The sequence below is a fragment of the Hippopotamus amphibius genome, chromosome 9 (genome assembly GCF_030028045.1).
Source record: "Hippopotamus amphibius kiboko isolate mHipAmp2 chromosome 9, mHipAmp2.hap2, whole genome shotgun sequence".
Classification (NCBI taxonomy): Eukaryota; Metazoa; Chordata; class Mammalia; order Artiodactyla; family Hippopotamidae; genus Hippopotamus; species Hippopotamus amphibius.
In genome coordinates, this window is record NC_080194.1 from 73,940,848 (window position 1) to 73,956,857 (window position 16,010).

Below are 16,010 nucleotides of genomic sequence, written 5' to 3' on the forward strand. Positions count from 1 at the left end.
AGATAGAGCAATCAGTTAGTGGAGTTTTAACAGCTGGGTGTGGTCAGGAAAAGAGAGGAAAAAGTCATACCAATATCACTGTCACCTCAGAATGACTGGGATACTCAGAGCTGTACCTCCCCTGAGGAACAAGCAGTTAAACAGAGGCTTAACTTCAGTAAGATAATTGATCTAGTCACTAAACAACAAATAACCATGCAAATAACAGTAACAAATCAGAGGTGGGGGTAGGGGAAGACCAGTACCCAGCTCTAATATATAATGTCTAATATCTATATAACTAATATCTAAAATATCAATGTAAATATCTAAAAATGTCCAGTTTCCAATAAACATTAGGAGGCATGCAAAGAAATAGGAAAACATGACCCATACAGTGACAAAAAATGAGGCAACAGAAACTGTGAGAGCAACCAGATATCAGATTTAACAACAACAAAAAGACTTCAAAATAGCCACTACACATATGTTCACAGAACTAGAGGAAAGCATGATTATGGAAGTAAAAGAGGGTATGATGACAAAGTTGCATCAAAATAGAGAATATTAATCGAGCAATAGAAATTACAAAAAAGAACCAAATTAAAGATGTAGAGTTTAAAAAGTACAATAACTAAAATAAAAAATTCACTAGAAGGGCTCAAGAGTAGATTTGACCTGGCAGAAGAAAGAATTAGCAAATTTAAATATAGATCATTTAGAGATTATGCAAGCTGAAGAATGGAAAGAAAAAAGAATGAAGAAAATGAACAGAAATGTGGAACACCCATAAAGTGCACAACATGTATGTGATGTAACTACAAAAAAGAAGGAACAGAGAGAAAAGAGAAAAAGAAATATTCAAAGAAATAATGGCTGAAAATGTCCCAAATTCTTTGAAAAGCAATAATTTACACATCTAGAAAGCTAGACAAACACTAAAGAAGATAAATACAAAGAGAACCACAAACTGGCACATCATACTAAAAATGCTGAAAGTCAAAGCCAAGAAGAAAATCCTGAAAGCATCAAGATGACAACAATTTTCCATTTACAAGGGAACTGCATTAAGGTTAGCAACTGAGTTTTCAATGGAAACAACAGAGGCCAACAGGCAGTAGAATAACATATTTAAAGTGCTGAAAGAAAACCTGTTAACCAAGAATTCAATACCTAGCAAAGCTATCTTTCAAAAAATGCAGATGAGGGGCTTCCTAGGTGGCACAGTGGTTGAGAATCTGCCTGCCAATGCAGGGGACACGGGTTCGATCCCTGCTCCAGGAAGATCCCACATGCCGCGGAGCAACTAAGCCTGTGCGCCACAACTATTGAGCCTGCACTTTAGAACCTGTGAGTCACAACTATTGAGCCCATGTGCTGCAACTACTGAAGCCCATGCACCTAGAGCCCGTGCTCCGCAACAAGAGAAGCCACAGCAATGAGGAGCCTGCGCACCACAACAAAGAGTAGCCCCCACTCACCGCAACTAAAAAGAAAGCCTGCACACAGCAAAAAAGACCCAACACAGCCAATAAAATAAATAAATAAATATATTTTTTAAAAATGCAGATGAGATAGTCTTTGCCAGATAAATAGAAACAGAGAGAATTTGTTGCTAGCAGACCACCTTACAACAGACACTAAAGGAAGTTCTGTGAATAGAACGAACAAGAAACAAAACAATGATAATTGACTCTTGCCAGTTATTTTCAACATTTTACCAGAGGTTCTAGTCAGGGAAATTAGGCAAGAAAAAGAAATACAAGGCATCCAGATTGTAACAGAAGAAGGTATCTCTCTTTGCAGATGATTTGATCTTTTACATAGAAAATCCTAAGGAATTCACTAAAAACTATTAGAACTGAAAAGTGAGTTCAGCAAAGCTGCAGGTATAAAATCAACACAAAATCAGTTGCATTTCTATAAGTTAGCAGTGAGTAATCCAGACGATGAAACTAACAGTTCCACTTAAAATAGCTACAAAAATAAAATACTTAGAAATAAATTAACAAAGGAAGTGTAAAATTTATACACTCAAAACCACACATTTCAACATTGTTGAAAGAAATTAAAGATCTAAATAAATACAAAAATATCCCATGTTCATGGATCAGAAGATTTAACATTATAAAGATGGTAATACTCCTCAATTAAACTACAGATTCAATGCAAACTCCATGAGATTCTCACCTGATTTCTTTGTAGAAACTGACAAGCTGATTCCAAAATTCATACAGAATTGCAAGGGACCCAGAATAGCCAAAACAGTCTTTTAAAAAAGAAAAAAACAGGAATACTCACTTCCTGATTTCAAAACTTAATATAAACCAACGGTAATCAAACCAGCATACAAATAGACATAAAATAGAACAGAATTTAGAATTCAGAAATAAAGTCATAATGTGCTCAGTGGATTTTCAACAAGGGTGCCAAGACCATTAAAAAGAGGGATGGGGGTGGGGGGAGTCTTTTTAACAAATGGTATTGGAACAATAGAAGAGCCATACGCAAAAGAATGAAGTGGGATTCTTATTTCACACCATAACAAAATTAATCAAAATAGATCAAAGACCTAAATTTAAGAGGTAAAATTATCAATCTCTTAGGGAAAAAATAAGGATAAATCTTTATAATCTGGGATTTAGCAAAAGATTCTTGAATAAGATACCAAAAACACAAGCAACAAAAGAAAAAATAAATTGTACATCATCAAAATTAAAAACATTTCTGCTTCAAAGACATCATCAAGAAAGTGAAAAGACAACCCACAGAATGGGAAGACATATTTGCAATTCACGTATCTAATAAAGGTTTAATATTCAAAATATGTATAGTAAAAAACAAACAAAACTCTTACAATTCAATGATAAAAAAGGCAAATAACTCAATTAAAAAGTGGTAAAAGATATAAATAGACATTTCTCCAAGGAAGATATATAAAGGGCCAATAAGCACATGAAAAGACACTCAACACCATTAGTCATCAGAGAAATGCAAATCAAAACCACAATGAAATACCACATCACACAAACTGGAATGACCAGAATCAAAAAGTCAGAGACAAATAAGTGTTATCAACAGATAAGTGGACAAACACCATATAAAGTATTATTTTGAGATAAGGAGAAACGAAGTACTAACACATGCTACTTCAGGGACGAACCCTGAAAACACTCTTAAGTAAAAGAAGCCAGTCACAAAAGATCACATATATGATTCCAGTCACATAAAAATCCAGATTATAGAAATGTAGAGACAGAAAGTAGATTAGTGGTCGCCTAGAGCTGAAGAGGTTGTCATGGCAAGTAAGGAGTGATAACTAAATAGTACAGGGTTTCTTTTAGAAGTGATGAAAATGTTCTAAAATCAACTGTGGTGATGGTTGCAAATATCTGTGAATATACTACCTAACACTGAATTGTACACTTTAAATGGGTTAACTGAATGGTATGTGAATTAATCTCAATAAAGCTGTCTTAAACAAAAAAATTCCAGAGCATTTTAAAAAGGAAAACTTGGGACTTCCCTGGTGGCACAGTGGTTAAGAAACCACCTGCCAATGCAGGGGACACTGGTTTGATCCCTGGTCTGGGAAGATCCCGCATACCGCACGCACAGCAACTAAGCCCGTGCACCACAACTACTGAAGCCCATGCGCCACAACTACTGAAACCCGTGCACCTAGAGCCCATGCTCCTCAAACAAGAGAAGCCATCACAATGAGAAGCCCACACAATGCAAAAAAGTATAGCCCCCGCTTTCCACTACTAGAGAGAAAGCCCATGCACAGCGACGAAGACCCAACACAGCCAAAAAAAAAAAAAAGGAAAACTTCACAATTCTTCTTTCTTGGAAGCACACATACCATTGAAACTAAACCCTGATAGACTGCAGGCAAAAAGAAAACTACAGACCAATTTCCCTAGGACTATTGATACATTACTATCCATAACCTTATACTAGTTATGAGGCAGCAGTGAAATGGTACAAACTTCCAGTCAAAAGGTACAAACTTCAAGTTATAAGATAAATAAGTGCTAGGGATGTAATGTACAGCATGGTGACTATAGTTAACAATACTGCACTGTATATTTGCAAGTTGCTAAGAGAGTAAATCTTAAAAGTTCTCTTCACAAGAAAAAAGATTGTAACTGTGTGGTGATGGATGTTAACTTATTGTGGTAATCATTTTGCAACAGATACATAAATCAAATCATTATGTTACACCTAAAACTAATACAGTGTTATATGTCAATTACATCTCAAAAATAATAATAAAATTGTTCCTATCAACAAATAAAACAAACAAAAAACTGAAAATGTCAGCATCTCCCAATATCCTGTTCTACCACCAAATAAAATCCAGATTCAGCAGAGGAAAAAAAATCCATCTTCTTTTCTTAAAGATACTAAGTATGTTAAGAGGCTTTTTAATCTCCCTGTATCTAAGCTTCCATTCTACCTACCTTTCTATTCAATACTTTTATGATTCAATAACTTAACAGCAATTGCCCCATACCCCTGAATTCCCACTGTGCTAGACATGCTTTCAGTAAACTGCTAAATTGTTATACCACAAACTTCTTCACTGTACACAATGTCTTTTAATCTTAGCACCTCTGCCCATGCCAAATTCATGCCAAATTCACAATATGGCCTCTAACACAAGACTCCCCAGGCTAATTTTTCCACTGCTCACTTCCCACATCCCCAGTGGGCTCCAAAGTATAGTTCTAAAATCTGGGTTTGTTTCCTCAGCTTCCTTTATGTCTCCTGAGAGCTCACTGAAGAAAATCTCTTCTTGTTGTGCAAACTGCTTTTTCTCCCTTCTCTATTCCCAAGCACCCATTCTCTATATATAAATATTTCCAACAGGAGCATCTCAAAATATACTTTGGGATTAAAACTCTACTGCTTGATGAAACTGTATGTGGAAGTAAATCCATATATATTGCAATATTCAGAGAACTGGTGACTGGGGATAAATTACCATCTCCTGAAACATTTTCCATTTACCTGACTCCTGTTTGATTTGAATGGTAGGCTTGATACCAGGTGGCAAAGGAGACTGCTGAGGCTGTTGCTGATGAGATACTGGAGAAGGCTGGGCCACCTGTTGCTGTGTCTGTTGCTGTACCTGATGTAACTGCTGCTTAGGAGACTGTTGATGCTGTTTAGGAAACTGTGCAAGAATCTGAGTTGGGGCACCCACTAAGCTTTTGGGAGAAGGAAGTCTGGTTGATGCCATTTTGATTGCTGACGTAGATACACCTACAGAAGAGTAAGGAAAAGAACATTTAAGAGTAAAGCATAATTAAAGCTACTTCTCGTTATTGTAGTAGGTAATAGTTTAAAACTACGAAAATCAATAAAAATAATGATTATTAAGCACCTAGTAACGTCAGCTATAATGTGTGTGATATTTTACAAATTTGATATTTAGTCCTCAAACTTTGCAAGGCAGGCATCATTGCTCTAACACTCAAACTCATTTTCCCTTGGTGAAGGGTCAGAACAAAAGAAACAAAGTATCAGCCAGGATGTTCTCACACATGCCTCTCAACAGGTTTTACTCCTAGAAAATATAGGTTCTCAGTGTAAATAAAAGAACAAAGCAAACTATGTTTTGAACTTCTTTGTAATACAGTTTTTCAAATATTACTTTTCAGGTTCTAATGAGTCAATTTAAATATAGGATTAGACAAAATAATTCACACTGAAACATTCACCTTTTGAATTTTTAGCATGGCAAAGTACAATAGCTTTCCTATATCTCATTTCTAATAATCTATAAGTTAAAGTCACTTCTTGAAAACTGGGTCATTAAATAATCATTTGGAAAGTTACAAGTGGGCACACTATTCAATATATCCACAGCAAAAATATTCTCGTGATAGGGTTTTAAGACATTTATTTTCAGTGCAATACTAATATTAGCAAGCATGCATAAATAGCAAATACCAACAATTTTCACTAAAGATGTATGAGTTTGACAGAAATTCTTCCCTCTCCCAGATTTTTCATCAGTAATCTTATAATTCATCAACAATACAACAGGACTATTTTCTGTAAATAAATTAAAACTCCTAACAGAAGGAACTGGGAATATAATACCATTATCAACTTTTTGAGCACTGCTGAAACAATGAAAAGAAACCGATAAATTAATAGCCTAATTACCAAGTTCCAATTATCAAATAGGCTATTTCACACCTTCCTCCACCACAGCCCCATTATGACATTTACATTGCATTACAGAAAAAATTTTAAATAATATCACAGTTTTATGTAAAATATTTCTGGAGAATAATAAAAATGAAGAAGAAACCTTGAGAAGTCACTCTGACTCTCTCAGCTTCCCCACATGTTGAATTTTCCTTGCCCTATAATTCTCTAAGGGTTGCTACATGGATTAGGTAAAATCACAGATTGAGGAATACTTGAGAGAAGACAAAAGAAAGATGTGGTCAGAATCACCTGGAGGCCTTACTCACATTACTTACACATTCTCCCACCTTGTCCACCCCATCCCTCCCTGAATGCTAGGATCTTGGTGACATGTATATGCTATATTGCTTAGTGGTACTGAACTATATTATCTCTGGAGCCCTTTTCAGTACCAACATTTTATAACTTAATGAATATAAAGTGCTATTCAAGTGAAAGACACTTTTAAAACTATTTGAAAATTTTAACCTTTATATTGCATTCATAATGAACTCCTGTATTAATTAAGGTAAACTGTGAACATGAGTAACACCCTAACTAATCTATGTTCCCTATACTTTTCATATAGGAAAAGTATCTGATGTAAAGGCAGTTAGGGTGACTTCAGAATCAGAGAATTGTGTTCAAATTATGTCTTCAACACAATTTACAGAAATAAATATAGATGTATATATGTGAGTGTGTGTATAAATCTACATGTAGACACACACACCCTAGCAATGAGCATATCTAGCACCCAGATTTTCTTCTAATTATCACTTTCCACTAAAATGAATCAGGCCTCCTTAGCAAAATGGCTAATTCAATGACTAAAGTAAGAAAAGTACATGAGGTTGGTAAATATAAAACACCCTCCCCCCCAACTTTTTGTAATTTCTTTAAAAGAAAATTAACTGTTAAAAGCAAAAATAGGGCTTCCTAGGTGGCGCAGTGGTTAAGAATCCGCCTGACAATGCAGAGGTCACGGGTTCGATCCCAGCTCCAGGAAGATCCCACATGCCACAGAGCAACTAAGCCCGTGTGCCAAAAAAAAAAAAGCAAAAATAGTAACAATACAATGTGGGGTTTATGATAGATGTAATTAAAATGTATGATAACTGGAGCACAAGGATGAGAGAGCGGAAACAGAAGTGTATTATTCTAAGCTTCTAACACAATATGGGAAGTTGGAGACAGACCGTTATAATTTACAATGTATAATGTAAGTTCTAGAGCTGAGTTCTTAACCAAGGGCAATTGTGCTCTCCCTTTTGCCCCTGGATATCCAGCAATCACTAGAGACCTTTTTTTATTGTCACGACAGGAGGGTGTGCTACTGGTATCTAGTAGGTAAAAGCCAGGAATGCTGCTGAAACATCCCATAATGCACAAGTCAGGCCCTCATAACAAAGAATTATCTGGTTCAAAATATCCATATGTGGAGGTTGAGAACCCTACTCTAGAGCAATTATCTTAAAAAAAAAAAAAGTAAAGCTAATAAGCCAATGGAAGAGATAAAATGGACTCTTTTTTCTTAACCCAATAAGTCCAAAAGAAGACAGGAAAATGGGGGAAAAGAAAACAAAGAATACAGAAAACAAATAAAAAACAATTATTAAGATGGTAGACCTAAACTCAATCATATTGATAATTATATCAAATATAAATGGACTAAACCCTTTAATTAAAAGGCAAAGATGGTCAGATTGGATAGAAAAGTAAGCCCTGGACTTCCTAGGTGGTGCAGTGGTTAAGAATCCACCTGTCAATGCTGGGGACATGGGTTCGAGCCCTGCTCTGGGAAGATTCCGCATGCCACGGACCAACTAAGTCCATGAGCCACAACTATTGAGCCTGTGCCCTAGAGCCTGTGAGCCACAACTATTAAGCCTGTGTGCCAAAACTATTGAAGCCCATGCACCTAGAGCCTGCAGCAAGAAAAGCCATTACAACAGGGAGCCTGCGCACCACAATGAAGAGTAGCCCCTGCTCTCAGCAACTAGAGAAAGCCCATGTGCAGCAACGAAGACCCAACGCAGCCAATAACAAAATAAATAAATTTAAAAAAAAGACATCTGTTTTCTAATTATAAAAAAAAAAAGTAAGCCCTAACTATCCAATGTTCATAAGAGATGCCTTTTAAATACAAAGGCACAGATGGGTTAAAAGTAAGCAGATGAAAAATATGATGCAAACCCTAATTATAAGAAAGTTGGAGTAGCTACATTAATATCAGAAAAGGTAAACATCAAAATAAGGAGTACTACCAGAGAAAAAGAGCAGTATTTCATAATAAAAAGGAAGTTAATTCATCAAGAATATATAACAATTTTAAATGTGCATGCACCTAATAACAGCACTCAAAATACATGAGACAAAAACTGACAAAAAAATGTACAAAACCACAATTATAGATGGTGGTTTTTACACTCCTCTCAATAACTGATACTACAAATAGACCCCTCCCACAAAAAAGGGGGCAAAATTTGATTAATTCTATCAACCAATTTAATCTCACCGACATGCGTAAGAACAAATGAAAAGTCAATTGTTCTAAAACCATTTATTAAAATAATCTAATGCACCATCAACTCTGGGTTGCTTGCCTAATTTTCTTTCTCCTCTGCCCTTCTTCCTAACGGAACCCCATTTTCACCCCCAAAGGATCCTGGTCACTGGCATATACTTTAGAGGAGGCTGGCCCCTTCCCTTTTGCCAAGGACTAGTTCAGGCTAGGGTCTATGACACAGCTGTGGCCAAAAAAGGCATGAGGGGAATCTTCTCCTGGGGACTTCTGGGGAAGGTTTTCTCTTTCCTAAGACAGACCCACAGATGGAACTGTCTCTTCTTTCTGTGCCCATTGTTATATCTGGATGTAATACATGGAATTGCTATACTTATCTTGTAACCATGATGGGGTCTACCTGAGAAAAAAGGTGACTGACACACCAAGGAAAGCAGAAAAGTGAAAATAAAGTCCCTGATGGCTACAGTGAGCTACTGTATAACTTAACTGGAACTTCCCTGCTTCCGGACTTTTGGTTTTGTGAGATAATAAATTATCTTTTTGCTAAAAACCAGTCATTCGGTCAATACAAGTTTATGTAAAGTCATGCAATACTCAATGCACTTTGCAATTCAATGTGGATATTAACAATCTGGGGGCTCTGTAACAATTTATTAAATATTTGAATGCCAAAAAGAATACAGGCTGCTGTGAAAACCCCTGAAGCAAATGTGATAGTTCATATTTGCAGGAATTACATACATAGGCCACATTGGTAATTCTGAATAAATATGAAATACTTAGTTTAGAATTTTAACATGAACCCTAGAGAAACAATGAAGCCCAAGGACTTCTAGGTGGCGCAGTGGGTAAGAATCTGCTTGCCAAAGCAGGGGACACAGGTTTGATCCCTGCCCCAGGAAGATACCACATGCCGCAGAGCACCAAACCCATGCGCACAACTATTGAGCCTGTACTCTAGAGCCCGTGAGCCACAACTATTGAGCCCGTGTGCCACAAGTACTGAAGTCCACGCCTAGAGTCCGTGCTCCACAAGAGAGGACACCACAATGATGAGCCTGTGCACCACAACGAAGAGTAGCCCACTGCTCGCTGCAACTAGAGAAAGCCTGTGTGCAGCAACAAAGACCCAACACAGCCAATAAAATAAATAAATAAATAAATTTATTTAAAAAAAAAAACAATGAAGCTCAAAGACATCAAAAAACAAAGTCATGTAAAATGAAGAAAAGAAGATACATAACTATAAGAATATTACCTGTGTTTTGCCTTATGCCCATAGAGAGTAAAGGAAAAAAATCAGGTGTTAAACAACTGACTGGTTAAATAGTATGACATTCAAAAATTTTTCCAATCCTAGAAATTATACTCCTACCTTTTTTGTAACCGGGAGGAACAAGGACTTACTAGTGGATACACATTACTGAAATATCCAAGATGATAATAGTTCAGGGAGCTAAAATATGGCATTTAGCAAACTCTACAAAAAAATCCCATCCCTTGGATCTGGTAATCTTGCTTCTGAGAGCTGGTTCTAAGAAAATGGAGGACTCAAATTCACAAGGATGTTTACCATAGTTAAATCTATAATTATCAAAACCTGGAAATACTCTAGTCAACATTAAGGGAATAATTTAATAAGTTATGTAACAGTAATAGAAATATTAAACAGCACTGAAAATAATTAGAATAATTATACAGACAAATAGAAGAATGTTAATGAAGCAGTACTACGTGAAGAAAGTATTATACCAAATGCAATACAGATTTTTTTTATTCCTAATAAGTAAAAAATATTATTCACACAGGTAAAAAGGCAATAACATGCACAATGGAAAGTGCTACTGTGATAGACTGGTGAGATTACTGATGAGCTTTTGTTCTCTGTTGTACTCTAAAATTATTTAATCCACTAATACTTCCAGGTTTTAAAAAACTTGGATACTAAATGAGGACCACATCTGAATTGATAGGGTTGGGGAGATTTCATAAGAAGAGAATTTCATGAAACAGAAATGAAAAATGGGAACTGCATTCAGGGCCAGACTAAAAAAAATAAACATAGTGAAGAGAACAGGAGTATTAGTGGATACAATGCAATAGGAAGTACCATGTTACTTACTGTTGAAGTGGGGTCAAGGAGGGAAAATAAAAGGTCAGCAGAATTGGGTAAAGTAATTCATCAAGTCCATAAAAAATTAAAAGAAGGAGATGAAAGAAATTTCTCTCACCAAAGAGAAAAGACCATGCAACAGGATTTATCTGAGAAGCAGAATAAAAAGTAGAAAGCTCATAGTAATCAATCTGTAATAAACAATAGCCTATTCTTTAGTTAATGAGGAACAAGAAGATTCAGATGGTTTTAAGAGATAAGATAAAAAAGGTTATTTACAACTTCTTGTATGATAAATACTATATGCAATCTAGACGGGATAAAAGGGAGGAATCAAATATGAAGTAGTCAACTAAAATAAACTACTTTCTTCTGCACACACAAAACACATTTCAACTATCACCTTTTCCTGTATTAGCAGCACCACACTTATAACCACAAAATTAAAAATTATCCCTCCTAAACATTAAAATGCATGGCAGTGTGTATAATACATTACCTTTTATCTAAGAAAAAGAGGAAATAAAATATATACATATTGGCTTATATGTTAAAAAAATGAAAGTATAAATTAAAAACTAATCAAAGGAAAAAAAGGTTACCTATCAGGGAAGGACAAAACAGACTATAAGAACTACAGATTAAAGGTTGACTTCTCAGAACACATCTTATTTTGTGGGTTTGACTTGGGAACTACATAAATTATTTTATGTAATTATAAACAAAATTAGGTCAAAAAATTTTCATTGTAATCCATAAAAACAAAATGAAACAAATTAATCTAATTGTATACCAAATTAGAGTCTAGCCAGAGGAAAAAGAAGTTATTTCAAGTTACTTTAAAATAATTTGACTGTATATCCTTAATGAGAATACCCTAAGAACCAAAAGAAGCATAATAAAAGCTTAAATTCTGTTCAGTAATTATACTGTCATACTGATTTTTAAAAATTTTGAAATTATTAGATATTACAGGATAAATCAAGTACATAATTTTATTAACTGTTAACTATGATTTTAAATATAAAAGAAGAGAAAAGATGCAATTATACAAACAAAAAAAAAAGAAGTAAGAATCATAATTCTAAATTTGAATTGGTAATACCAGTATGATGATGTATGTCCTCTTTAAAAAAAAAGGACTCTAGCTCTGTCCATGGAAAAGATCTAGAAACAATGACCAACCCAGTAGTGATGACTATCCCCACAGTGCCCAGACTGTGGTGCCTGACCACCATTTCTCACCAAGAATCCAGGGCTCCTTGAAGAAATGTCTAGTTCCAAATCAGGGACAGAAAATGTGTAAGATGAACCTGGAACATCTTGTTATATCACAAAACAAGGAAGCTATTAAGGACTAATGTGGTCATGTCAAAAGAATTTAGGAGCCAACTTGAAGAGGCTCCCACTGCAACAGATCAGACAATTTGAGCACCAAAAGAATATTTGTGATGGATTGACAGACATCAAAAATCTTAATGATATGTGGAACAAAAATCTTATCGGTCATTGAACCATCTCATTATCTGAAAACATATAAACAAAAAGAAATAACCAGGTATTTATCCTGCTTTTCCTATATGAATTGTACCTCAGGATAACCCATGATAGTAAGCAAAGTTCTTTAAGAATGCCAGCTAATAAATGAAGAAAATAAAGATAAAATTCATTTTGCATCTACCAATAAAACAATGATCTAGGCAAAGATTACCAACAGCTATAAAAACATCTGGTAATACTTATAAATACTGATTAATGTTAATATCATGAGAGAGAGACCAGACATGTGCCTCCTAAAATGATACAACAGGAAGTACACTTATATATACTTAAAAGTACACACCAAGAATACCACTCATAAAATGTTCATTCCCCATATCTCCAAAAACAATCAGACTTGAATCTGATCAAGTTTCTTGACTTAACTACCAGTTTTATGGAAGTAAATGGAACAAGAGAACTCATTAAACCACACCATGGGAATTAAAATCAGCAAAACCCAGACTATGGGAAACTCACAGGAAAAATGATTTCTTGAGCAAATAATTTGCAAAGAAAAGAAAAAAAAGGAAGAGGGACCTATAAGTTTAAAAAGATATAACTATCAATCACTGTGTGGACGTTATTTAGGTCTTAATTTAAAAAAAAAATTTATGACATCATCAAGGAAATTTGGATACTACCTAAATATTTTATTATATGAAGAAATTGTTTAAAATTCTAGATGTGACAGTGTATTATGAGTTGTGATACATACTGAAGTACTTATAACTGAAATTATATGATATTTGGAATTTGTTTCAAAACATTTCGGGTCAGGGATGTGTAGATGAAAATAGCAGGTACAGATGAAACAAGACTGACATATGTTGCTCATCCCTGAAGCTGGGTATTGGGCACACAAGGGTTCATTTTACTATTCTATCTACTTATGTGTTTGGAATTTTCCTTAATAATAAAAAAAAAAATTCAGTTATCCTGTTTTGTAGATGACCAATTTAGAATAAACATTTCAATTGGTAAAATCTAAGACTTTCTGTATTCCAAATAAGGAGTTCCTTGCCATTTCCACAGCATGAGCCAACCATACATAATCCCCCTACTCCCTACCTTTCAAACCATCTCTACACTTATAAACATGGAGTCATCCACCAAGTTACTGCTACTAAGACTCTCCCCCCTCTACAACCAGCTGCCCCCACAAGAATAACCAGAGACAGATAAATCAGCTCTAAAACAGTCTGTCTCTAGTCCCCAATGGAAGTGGACACTGAATGCCCTTGTCCCCTAGCTACCCAGCAACTGCTAAAGAAGCCCTGCAGTTACAATCACAATTGCAGTTTATACATTCCACTAACTTTTACTTCCACTAAATTTACCTTTTTTAAAAGAAAATGCCTTAATTTCTTAGCACTTATATCTAAATTAAATATCTCAAACAAAAACTCAAAATAATCATATAGTTTCCTTGAGTATCTACATTCAGATAGTTTACTTTTACATCTCTCATGCTGCACTGGATTCCACTGAATTTATGAGAAATCTCTGACACGTCTTGTCTAGCTCCCCTAAAATGACTTAGGGCTCAAAGAGATATAGAATGCTAAGAAACAAAGGAGAAAATAGGGAAGTCATAAGTTCCCAAGAGATTCAGAAGATATCTGGAGAAAATTAAAAATGAAATATGGAAGCATGAAATATTCATTTTGCCTACAGATATTTCAATAGTAACTAAGAAAAATACCCCTCTTATCTCAAATAATAATAATTTCCTTGGAAGAACAGTAAACCTTCCAGTAGAGCAACACCGGCAAACTGTATGATAAGCACTAGAAGGGAAAAACAACTATCAATAGATGATAACTTTGATACAGGGGTCAGTCAGGTGAGGAAACAGGTGGTCTTTCCTTCTCTCATCACCTTCAAATTTTGAAATGGTGAATTTGGATATGTCTGCAACCAACAACTATACACACTTTCTATGTAAAAATTATTTCTATTTTTAATAATACTATATTGTAGTTTACTGCTGCACAAATAGAAAGGTTGGAATGGTTTATTTAAATTACTTAATAAATAAAAGAAAATTTCAACCCTGCTATTTCCTGTTATTGACTGAGACATTAAATGGGTATTGGAGGCAGAAAATGACAGATGCTCTCACATCCTACCAATTATAGAGTTGCAGAGTGAATGAATATTGACTGCATCTGCATCTATGCAACCTCTTCCTTACTAACACAGTTATATAAAACACACTAAAATTACTAAAGCAATTATGAAAAACACCGTGTTTTCCTATTTGAGTGCCTGAATCACTACTAGTTCATAAACTAGGATATTTCCAAGTCTTAGACTATCTTAAGCTACATATTGTGCAAGTAAAATTCAGTGAAAACAAATACTAAATACTGTTCTATATTGCTTCTGTGCTCCCTTTGAAAGACTACAAGCATGGTTACAAATTCTGTATAATAAATGGCTACCTCTGATTCCCATCTTAAGACTTACCAACACTATAAAAACAAAATTCTGACAGTGTGCTATCTGCCTTTTATATGGGAGGAACAGAAAGATATGGAATAGAGCTCCAGTGATTTAACCTAACATGGAACTGAGGTTTCCACATTTCCTTTCCTCTACTATTAAGCAGCAATTGTCTTTCAGTTCAGCCTCAGTTCCTCTCAATACCTTCCATCATCCACCCACGCAGAAAAATTTAGGAGCCTGAAGAAAAAGCGAATGGCATGTCCTTAAAGTCATCCTCTTCCCCCTACTTCTTATCACTGGACAACTTACTCTGAAGAGGTTGTATACTTACTGTTTCTTCTGAAAAACCTACAGTAAAATAATTTCAAGTTCCTCACTTAAAAATGTCATTATATTATAGATATTTGTATATGCCTTTGAAATTTGTTGTGATAAGATTTAACCTACATAACTGCCTAGGTGAGTAGGTACTACACATTTGAAAAAAAAGTCTTAGAGTAAGGATATTAATATAAGAAAACTGAGTAACCCACTATCCTGACATTCTCAAACTAGGGAAGGGAAAGTGGTAATATCCAATATAAAAGATGATACCTTCACACCCAAAATAGAGAAACACACCCACAAAGTCTTCCTCAAAATTCACACCACCCCAATGTTCACTGAAGCACTGTTTACAACAGCCAAGACATAGAAGCAATCTAAATGTCCATCAAAAGAGGAATGGATAAAGAAGAGGTGGTAGGGACTTCCTTGGTGGCGCATTGGTTAGGAATCTGCCTACCAATGCAGAGGACACGGGTTTGATCCAGGAAGATCCCACATGCTGCAGAGCAACTAAGCCCGTGTGCCACAACTACTGAGCCTGCGCTCTAGAGCCCGCAAGCCACAACTACTGAGCCTGCATGCTACAACCACTGAAGCCCATGTGCCTATAGCCTGTGTTCCACAAGAGAAGCCACCACAATGAGAAGCCCGCGCACTGAAACAAAGAGTAGCCCCCACTCGCTGCAACTAGAGAAAGCCCGCATGCAGCAATGAAGACCCAATGCAACCAAAAATTAAATAAATAAATAAATAAATATTTTAAAAAAAGAAGAGGTGGTACATATATACAAGAGAATATTACTCAGCCATAAAGAAGAATGAAATGCCATTTGCAGCTACATGGATGGATCTAGAGATTATCGTACT

At 35.4% G+C, this 16,010-nt stretch overlaps 1 protein-coding gene across 11 annotated transcripts in view; it reads right to left on the minus strand.

The window, feature by feature from the left end:
• The window catches only part of EMSY (EMSY transcriptional repressor, BRCA2 interacting), an 86,751-nt gene that overhangs the window by 43,330 nt on the left and 27,411 nt on the right, over positions 1 to 16,010 (minus strand). For all 11 annotated transcript variants that reach the window (XM_057750887.1, XM_057750888.1, XM_057750883.1 and 8 more), the window contains one exon: positions 4,996 to 5,250. In XM_057750887.1, the coding sequence (XP_057606870.1) occupies positions 4,996 to 5,250 (255 nt within the window). The remainder of the gene's footprint in view (positions 1 to 4,995; positions 5,251 to 16,010) is intronic.